Consider the following 10,704-nt stretch of genomic DNA (forward strand, 5'->3'; position numbering starts at 1 on the left):
ATTCGTTCCATTCCATCTCGCAGTGTATTTGGCTTCGCTAAATTTCATAATAAAGGTTTTTGGGTTAGATCACCTGGCCAGGTTCTGGCGAATTGCCCGATGATGCTGGATGTAATTACCAGCGAAACGTCGTACTTAAAATTTTTCAATGTTGTGGATTCACTCTTCAACACACCGGTGGGCTAAAGTAGTGAACTATTTGTATTTTGTCAACGTGACACATTTTTACTGCTTGGCCATGTCGGGTGGTGGAGGGTTACGACACATTTATAAATAACGCGATCTAATCCAAAAACCTTTATTATGAATAAAATTGGTCGCGAAAGCCTACGTGTTAAATTCGCTAAATTCCCCACGTGATAAAGCCACTACTTCGTTGAGCTATCATTTGTGATAGCCAGGTCGCTTCTGAAAAGGAGCTGTATTGCAGCTCAGTGAGCCTTACCTGGTTAAATTAATAAAATAATAGTTTATAGTTTTTATAATGTGCAGTACCAGCCTCAACATACCCCAATCGATGCCGGCTATGAACCACAGCCTACGGTGAATCGGGGGCTGTACCTGCACACAAACATCAGAATATTTTTCAGAATATGTATTTAAACCCAGAGGAATCCGATAAGCTATGAAGCTCTTTTTCACAGACGTCCAGGAGGGGCGGGTCAGAAGGTTACAACAAACAATACCAACACACGATAGCAGTGGAAATTATAGGAAAGGTTAGCAAATCACGAAAAAACGAGTCAAAATAAACAGCGATACGGCCAGTGCCGTCTTACCAAGATCTCCGGATCAAAGACCTGGGACCCAGTTACCGGCAGCAGATGTTCGGGATCCATCCTGGAGTCTGAGCCACTTTTGCAAAAGACTTAAAGTGGAGTGATAAGAGCGCATTTTGCGAAGGTCTGGAATCACAAGAGTGAATGCTGACAAATGCTCAGACTTACTGCGGAAGATGAAGTCCACAGAACTATTTACAAAGTCACTTCAATACATCTCATTATCCCCACCACGGGCGAAACCTTTAATGCCTTGGCGTAGTTTGTTCAAACAGCGCACGTGAAAGACATGGCACGGGGAGGCTTACATCCAGGACTGGATTAACAAAAGCCCGTAATTTATTATGTTATTATAGTGCTGGTTGTAATCATTTTAGTTAAGGGCCCTCGACTTAGAATGTCACGACAAACGATGTGCCTCGCGGGACTATAAGTACCAGTATATGGTACGAGTGTAAATCAAGTGCCACTTTTAAACACTAGCCTCAGCCATGGGAACGTGGAATCTCCACCGCTGGCTCTGAGCCATGAATGGAGATATGTGCCTCACCAGAGCATGGGAGGGGGGACACTCTCACTTCTGTGCAACATACAAGACTCGATTTATAAAATGTTGTTTTTGAACAACTGTTACGCGTGTGTGTGCCTGTATACACTGACAAAACATTGGGCTATTGCAAACGGCAGCTCTGCCAAACACGTGTTAGCTACTAAGCTATGCCTGTTAGGTAAACGGATACAATTTATGTGTCACTACAACACAACCGCAATGGCTGTGGACTCAACAATCGTGGACACGTTTCGAGCGAAGCACTCCTAAAACCACGAGTGAAGTCAACCATGCCCGACCGTCAACAGCAGCGCTCATCTCCAGTGGGGGCCACGGAGTCAGCGATGGGATTTTGACATCCCGATGGCAGGACTCGTGCCTCCAAAGGGCAGCCACTCGATAAAATAGTGGCACTCATTCTAGCAACCAAAAGAAGGGTCATGGGCCGACTAGATCCATGACCAGGAAATGAATACAGGGTGCTTCAAAAAAATATGAACTGATTGAGCACTCTGCCAAGTTTACAGACGACCAAAGTATACTTATGCATGAAGGAATAGCTTGATTCATACTGGTAGGAACCACCTGGTTCAACCAGCCCACAGGGGATTATTGTGTCCGTCCGTCATGCATCCAAAAATGGGAGGGGTTGGGCTGGGTGGAGAGGCGAGGGTGGGGAGGGACTGGGTGGGGAGAGTGGGGAGGGGCTGGGTGGGGAGGGGAGGGTGAGTTGGGTGGGGTGGGGCTGGGTGGGGGGTGGGAGGGGTGGGGCTGGGTGGGGAGGGGCTGGTCACCCCGTGGTGCCCGTATAAAACTCAACGTTTAACCTACTCACGCTGGCTTGTGCCCGCCCTCACAGTCGGCCATATTTGCGGAATACACTACGCCGCCGTTGACCCTGGCCATTGACCGAGCAACCCAACGTTCCTACCAGCTCCCTCCGCAGGAATGTGTTTAAAATGTTGGGTTGCGCCTAATGGAAGAATGTTCGAAACCACGAGTCACAATCGATTCCCCTGGCGTCGTTGTGAGATGCAGAAATGTCCATTGGCAACTCTGACAGGAGCAGTGCTACCCCACGCACGCTGGAGAATGGCCCACGAAAGGGGACACCACAGAACTACTTCTGAGATCCCTATAAGCGAACACTTTTCCACGCTGTGGGCTGTGCACTTTCCTGTAGCCCATGATATACATATTCATAGCATAGCTGTCAAACTGAAATGTTTCTCAGGGCTGGAAATTTTTGCCAAATTAAGTGAAAATACAAAATGTAATGGGATTATGTGCAGTCATTGGTGACTGCGCTATGACTTCTAACGAACTACACTTGATTCAAACTCAGCGCTGGCAACCTCGACCACAAGATCAAGAGGTCATCTTGGCCAAACCTATTGATGCAACGACACTTCACCATGGCATTCTTCCATCCACCAGATCGCGTATCTGCTGTAAAGTTCAATATCAGTCCTTCAAGACCTGCTCCTAGTCTCAAGATGCACTTGGTTAAATAGGACCCCGAAGATAAGCATAGCGATTGGGGTATAAGCAACCTCCAGGCTATCTGCCCAAGGATCGTGATGACGATGATGATTATAAGAAATCAGTGCATAAGCGCATTCCAAGCAGGTAATAAGGAAGCATCTGTTTCCCCTGGCAGTCCTGCAGCATGGGTCAAAATGCCCTATTCTCTATCCAAGGTGACAAATTGCATCATGCAAGAAAACAACGGACTCGCCTTCCTCTACCATAGAAGTTAAAAAAAACTAAAACTACATCAGATTACACTTGATAATGTGCCTCGCATGACTATAAATGTGTCCAAGCCAAATGAATGGCCCTCAAATGTATACTAGATGGATACACGTAATGCCTACAGCACCAACAAATAAACAAAAATGTTACCAGCACCCAGGATATTATGTAAAATATAAACAGTTGTTACTAGTGGACATAAATCCTAGTGATGTTTTAGAAACTACAAAGCTCACACATGGTACAATTATAGTTCAGTCGATGATTTAAACAAAAAACTATATATAGCTGTCAATCAACTGCTGGATGAAGGCCTCCCCCACTCATAAGCCACTGGTGAAGATTGAGTCGATTCAAACATTGCTTGGAAGCGAACTCAGGTCACTGGGTTTGGTGCACTAACTTACTGGGCCACCTCTCCTCCGGTCTGCATTAAAAAGTAGAAAACTCGACATTTTCTAATTTCGGCTTCTCAAAACATCTTCTTCTTTCGTACGGCTGATGTAGATGCAGAGCGACGACTGCAATTTCACATTCAGGTGGTCAAGCCAAATAACCGCATCAGGAGCAGCAGCGGAGTGTATCGCCGTGATGTCTCCTTTGTATCTGTGGATCGGGCATTCGTCGCTATATGTTGTATGGTCTGTTCTGGATGACCGCAGTCGCACACTGCAGAGTTCTTAATTTTCTATTTGTGCACCAGGTATCCGAATCTGCCATGGTTTGTGCGGATGCGGCTTAGGGTGGACCATGAGCTTCGTGGACGGTTAAACCCATCGATCTTCTGCGTTGGGTTTCTCAAAATATGGAAACATTTAAAGTCTTTGAAGCTAGGTTTCCAAACGTTTGTATTTGGAGATTGTTAACTCCGACTATGCAGGAAGACTTTCGATAAGCCAGATATACAAGAGAGGTCAACACGTGTTGGTGCCTGCCAAGGAGCCAGCACCATCTAGGTGAGGTTGGTGAATCACACAGGGATGGAGCAATACAATTCACGAGGCACCCATCTGCAGTGAGCTATGACTGTAGTAGTAGAAGTAGAATCCTGCTGCGAAGTGCATCCTCCTATATGGATGGGGTCTCTGCAGGCTCCATGAATTATCCAAAATCCTGGGTGGAACAAGTCGGACGCCCTTAAAAACATCTTGAGCCTTAATTGAGATTGATTTCAAAATCATCGGCCACTTATTTTATCTATTTATGCCATCCTTAATTGACATGTATTAAATACAGGCAGACATAATAAAAATAAGTATGAAGTTGGTGAGGCTTGTATGGTTATTTTTAAGGTTTAATGTTTTTTTTACAGCAAACACAACTACGTACAAGTATACAATACTGCATACACATACAAGTAACCAACTTGAATGACGTTGAAAACAACCTTATTCACCTCTGAAATAACTTTCAATAGAAAAGTGTAAAGTGTAACACGTAATTCGACGTGGGTTTAAACGTGTACACTTCAAAACGGCCATATTCACTGAACGTAACGTTTGGAAAGGGCAGTGTCGGAGGTGCCAAAGCACGAACGATAAACCAAACTGACACTCCTCTTACATTGACTTATAACATAAAAAATATAGAAAACCAATCGGACATTTTTGGGAAATTTCCCATTGTAGCTAGAGAATAAAGGCAACGAGCTGTGGTCTTCGGACCACCAACTGTGGACATTATTTTCTTGGGCAATGTTAATTAAGAATGTGACGAGTAATATTTAGATTCGCCCCTTTCATTAACTCAAACTGTCCGTGCAGTGTGGCTCGGTGACTAAACGATGGTAATGTTTTCAACGACTGCTTCGACATTTACGTTCACTTATTTCACCGATGTACGATTATTCTTATTTTTATTCATCTCCAAAACTATGGGAAAATATAATTCGACAACATTTTGACCTATTATTGTTGGAACAAAAAAGTGACTCGGGTATTTAGGCTCTGTGTCACACAAAATCCTTAGGCATTATAATTTACGGTCTAAAAAACATTACAACGCTGTATTGTAAGAGAATGCCTTTATTAGAGTGCACAACAAATTTGACCAACATCACTTCCGCCATCGCACACAACTCACCATATCTCTACACGTGCCTAATCATTTAAATACAAGGCCCTATAAGTGTCACCATTAACTCCCCAGAAATTAAAATTGCTATGATTTGGGGATCACGATGTCTGATTTTTACTGCCTCGTTTGTAATGTTTCTCATTTTCCTGTCGTGTACCAGTTCTGTTTGCTCCATGAGCCACGATGCAACATCAGCTTCGTCTGCATGTTTTTTGAATAACAATAGATTATTTCACAGATGGTTTTAGGCGTACATCACATGCCTATTAATCGATATTTTTTAAGCCATGCATAATTGCATACCTACAAGGTGACATCACCGTATTCCAGCAGAACCTCATTCAACATCCATAAACTTATCGCAATGCTGGGAAAATGTTGGACTGATGAATACCATAGCCATCTCGTAAAATAAAAGGCTGGTCGCACCTCAAACTTGTCGTGGTGTATATCGGGGGACTAAGACTTTTGCGAAGATGCCAGATCCCAGAATCTGCCTCGCCTGATGTTTGCCTTGATGGGAAAGCGTGAGAGGAGAGCGTTGGCTTGCTTCTGACTCATCATGCTGGGGGTACGCTTCCCGCTGTCCTGCTCGTCCTTCAACTGCGCCTGTGAGAGAGAAGCGAAAGCCATTCACGCGTCAACGACGCCGGCACGCAGCTCCGCCAAAGGTAGGCCAACATATTCTTGGTTCTTTCGGTAAAGTCACGTAGAAGGGAAATAATAAAATAAAATTCTCACGACGTTTCGACACAAGCAATCATCATCAGGTGCGAAACCAACAGCAAGAATTTTTTATAAAAAAGTGGCGTTTTTTTCTTAACGTTATTGTTTTCTTTTTATTTTATTTTATTATTTCCCTTCTACGTGACTTTACCGAAAGAACCAATAATATCAATCCCTGTAGTCACGAAAGCTTTAAATTGAAGTACGCTAACATGATTGACAAGCGACATCACTGACAACCAACGTGATAGGACAACCGACTGAGTCTCAGCAGTTCACCCACTTGCCTCCTTTTCTCTCTCCCCACCCCACCAAATTTGCTCCCCACAAGATTTCGTCAGATGGAGATGGTGACTTGACGTGTACAGTTGTCTAGATCGATTGATACAAATCTATTCCTGCGCTCACAATACACGCGTCAAATAGTGCGCTTAACAAATACATTTTTGGATTTGTATGCGTTGCGTGCATTTTGCCTTCCTTTGACAGTGGAGAGATTAGGACTGATGAAGAATCAGAAATCAATTTCCAGAGTAAAGCCCCATTGAGCTTGAACTTTGCACTACTATCATGTTTGTGTACTGTTTGTTATTGTAACGTTCTGATCTGCCCCTACTGGACATCTGTGAAAAAGGGCTTTAAAGCTCATCACATTCCTCCAGTATCAATAAATATTCTGATTCTGAGCTAAGAAGCTATTTTTCAAGGACGACTCTGCCAGGATTATAGTAGTCCCTCGGTTAACGTTTTTAATCCGTTCCATGCTCAGCCCACTTCCGAGCAATCGGATTGGCCGAAATTGACGCCCGCGTGCGTCACGTAAACACATTACCGTTAGTCAAAATGTTAACGCTAGTCGAAACCATGGGGTCCTATGGGAAGCGAAACGTGAACCAAAAAAACCATTAACCGATGTCACTGTTAACCAAGGGTCTAATGTAGAGTATTATATATATTTTATGAATTGTAATTCCTATGTGATTGCAAAGTAGATTTTTTATTGCAAAAGTATCACTACATTTTTTTTAAACGACCAGAATGACGGACGCCGTGTCACTACCTTCGTCTTGGAAGAGCAGTTGGAGAAGGCCCTGATCTCGCTGGAGCACGGCGTGTCAGTAAAGTTGTTGAGCCTCCAGCATGCCATGAGCAGCATCATCTCCGTGATGCACGTCGCCTCTGCAATAAACACACATCAAAAGTGATTGGCATCGGCATTAAGTCCCTGAGCTTAAGGTCTGGATTAACGTTATTTTTGCGAATGACATCTCTGGAACATATGTGACATAAACTATCAGAAATATTGCCAATGATTCATCAGATCTGGGTTGCCATTTCACTACACTGCACTGGGCCAGAACTAAATGTCATAATTATGATTATCGGTATTGTGCCTCCCCCACCCTCGGACTGTGCTTCTCCAACTCTGTTGCTTCTTTCACCAATTGGCACTGACCACACCACAATGTCCCTCCATTGCCCTCAATGTCCCTGTAACCTTCCCTCTTTTTCTTGTAGGTTTATGCACTTGTAAGGGACATGCACATACTAACCCAGCCTGGTGAAGATACAAGCACGTAATTTTGTAGTGTATGTTTTTTTGCGATTTGCTTACCTTTCCTATACTAAGCAATCCTATCGTTGTTTACGTATTATTTGTTGTTGTAACGCGCTGACCCCCCCACACTGGACATCTGTGAACAAGAGCTTTATAATCATGATTTGAAGCTTTCGTGACTGCAGGAATCCATACTCTTTGGTTATTTTGGTAAGTCACGTAGGTAGAAATAAAACAAAATAAATCGCGACGTTTCGATAGCAACACATGCCATCGTCTTCAGGTGAAAATCGCGACAGCCGAGCTTTTCGCTTATTGGATTCCTCCAGTATAAATATTCTGAATGTATGTACTATGAAGCTGAGCTTTGATTAAATTTGTTTGTACACTGCGGTGTTTTATAAACATTGTTTTTTAAATACGAGCACTGCCCGCCCATTTGCGTGGGATATATGGCCGGGGTGGAGGGTGGGGGTGTCAGCACGAGGCACGAATCCAGAAAAACCCTTTGGAATGTGGATGACATCACTACTGCGCACGCGAACTTGCGCGCCAGTCAGCCATACAGGAGTCCAAGCATGAAGTCAGCCAGCAAAACTTTTTTTTCTATAATGTAGTATGAATGACATCACAACGGAGAGGGGAGGCAGTGATGAAACACAGTGCCCTCTCAACTGGGGCAACACCAATACCCCCGGGTAGACAAACACTGTATTTATAGGCACCGTGAGTCAAATGTATCTGAACTCCCCTCGCTTCGATGTATCACATCTTATGAATTCAGATCATTCCTTCTTGAAACGACATCCGCCTTGCAAGATTGTACCACGTGTGGTTTTTAACCATTATGTATATGTTTCTGAGTTAGATATGCTTTGATTTGTCACTATTCCAGGGTATGTTGGTGACAATGAGGTTGATGATGACGATACCTATGACTATCATTGTCCATAATTATTAATGTGATGACTATGAAGTGATGATAGTGACGACAAAAGCAATGACGACGATGACAGTCATGATATAGACCGTGATGATATGCACATAACAGCGATAAATCTTCACTTAAAGCTTTCGTGACTGCAGGAATTCATATCCTTTGGGTCTTTCGGAAAAGTCACGGTAAATTCTACGTGACTTTACCGAAGGACCCAAACAATATAACAGCGATAACCAATAGAAATGCCGATAATTATGATCATCACGACAGAATTGGCAGCAATCATGATGACGACGGCAAAGATAATAATTCCATTCCGGCAGCGTTACCCAGACACTAACACACACCACCACTATTTTATTTACCAAGTAAAGCGACCTGCCCACAAATGATCACTCGACGAAGTGGCTTATCATATGTAAATGTATAGCAGCCAAATAATCTAAAAGCATGTTTTTTAGTGGAGGGAAAAACTGAAGGACCCAGAGAAAAAAAACATCTACGCGACCACAGAGAGAGACACCGCAAACTCCAAATATACAGCAGCAGGCGTCAGGGTCGGGATCGAATCCACAACTTCCTGCATACCAGGAGAGGTAGCTAACATCTCCTAGCCACAGTGATGATGACGAGAGAGACACCGCAAACTCCAAATATACAGCAGGCGTCAGTGTTGGGATCTAATCCATAACTTCCTGCATACCAGGAGAGGTAGTTAACATCTCCTCGCCACAGTGATGATGACGAGAGAGACACCGCAAACTCAAAATATACAGCAGCAGGCGTCAGGGTCGGGATCGAATCCATAACTTCCTGCATACCAGGAGAAGTAGTTAACATCTCGCCACCGTGCACTCCAACCACATCCTCTCTCATTCACTCTTTGACCTTGCCGTCTGGAGACCCCCGTTCCTCTGCCGCTTGCCCGCATCCAAGCTTCCCATTCCCCTCCTACCACCACCCCCAACACTCAACACAGCCCTCAGCATCCACTCGCCGCCTGGCATCGCGTGTAAGTCCATAGGGACGATATGCAGTCAGTCCACACGCAGTTTAACACGTAGAGTGTTGTGGATTCACTCTCCAACACACCGGTGGGCTGAAGTAGTAACCATTTGGCGTTTTTTTTACGTGACAAATCCTTTACGGATTGGCTGTGTCGGATGGAGGGTTTCGACAAATTTATACGTACACGATCTAACCCAAAAACCTGCATCGCGAAGCCGAGAGAAAAAACCCAGAGAGATGAGTAAAAGCTGTCGCTCAATCCACACATCACCTCGCCGCCAGACATCGCATTTAACCCGGAGCCCAGAGACGGGGTGGGGGGGGGGGGACCGTGGGGATTGACCGGGCAGAGAGACGTGGAGGGGAGGCACTCACCGCCCAAGGCCTCGCGCTTGAAGCCGGCCTTGTCCTGCAGGGCCAGGGCCCTCTTGGGCTCCAGCGGGGGCTTCTTGGAGAAACGCGCGGTCAGCAAAGCCACCCTGGCGTTGATGTCCGCGCACCTGGAGGCCATGGCGCCGCCCAACGCGCTTTGCTTAGCCTCGGGAGGATGTTGACTTCTTCCGACGTCAGGAGCGACGCCCGCGAGTTGAGCAGGGGGCAGCTAAGGGGACTGAAGGGGCAGCTAAGGGTCAGCAAGGAGAGTGAAGGGGCAGCTAGGGGTCAGCAAGGAGAGTGAAGGGGCCTGCCCAGGATCCGTGGTTTGGAGATCCACGCGAGACGTAGCATGCCCCCAACATCACAAGGGCGCCGCCATGTTAAGTGCCGTAAAGTGGTTGTGTCGCGAAGTGTCGCGAAATAATAATCTCGCCCCCCACCCCCCACGGTGTCGTAAAGTTGCGTGGGAAAACTTGTCGCGAAGTGTCGTCACGTGGGCACCGGAGAATCTCGGCCAGTCCTCGATTTGCGAACGGGTTACGTTCCTGGGCCGCGGTTCGTAAGTCGGAACACAATAAAGCTTTGTATTTAAACGCATGTAGGGTCAGCGTTAAGGTTCAACAACAAACAATTGAAGCATTGTTAAACTCTTGAATAACAGATATTGTACATTCGCACGCAATACTGTAATACATTCTTTGTAGTACTTAAAACATAAAATTAAGTCACATGAAAGACTAAATTCTATCTTGATTTGAAGCTTTCGTGACTGCAGGAATCCATACTCTTTGGTTCTTTTGGTAAAGTCACGTGGGTAGAAAAGAAAAGAAATAACGACGTTTCGATAGCAACACAAGCGGTCGTCCTCAGGCGGAAAAAATAGAATCCAGCAGTGGAACTGCTGAACTAGCGAGAGAGCAGTTACAACAAGAGGTTA

At 45.0% G+C, this 10,704-nt stretch overlaps 1 protein-coding gene across 1 annotated transcript; it reads right to left on the reverse strand.

The window, feature by feature from the left end:
• Window positions 1–5,090: 5,090 nt before the first annotated feature.
• CHCHD1 (coiled-coil-helix-coiled-coil-helix domain containing 1) lies at window positions 5,091–10,164 on the reverse strand. Its single transcript, XM_061571424.1, has 3 exons — window positions 9,768–10,164; window positions 6,947–7,065; window positions 5,091–5,769 (listed from the first exon to the last, which is right to left on the reverse strand). Exons 1-3 carry the CDS (start codon window positions 9,901–9,903, stop codon window positions 5,620–5,622), a joined length of 405 nt encoding a protein of 134 aa, XP_061427408.1. The 5' UTR covers window positions 9,904–10,164; the 3' UTR covers window positions 5,091–5,619.
• Between the last annotated feature and the right edge of the window lie 540 nt (window positions 10,165–10,704).

This window comes from Lethenteron reissneri, chromosome 47 (genome assembly GCF_015708825.2).
Source record: "Lethenteron reissneri isolate LAM-NWPU_2019-01 chromosome 47, ASM1570882v1, whole genome shotgun sequence".
Lineage (NCBI taxonomy): Eukaryota > Metazoa > Chordata > Hyperoartia > Petromyzontiformes > Petromyzontidae > Lethenteron > Lethenteron reissneri.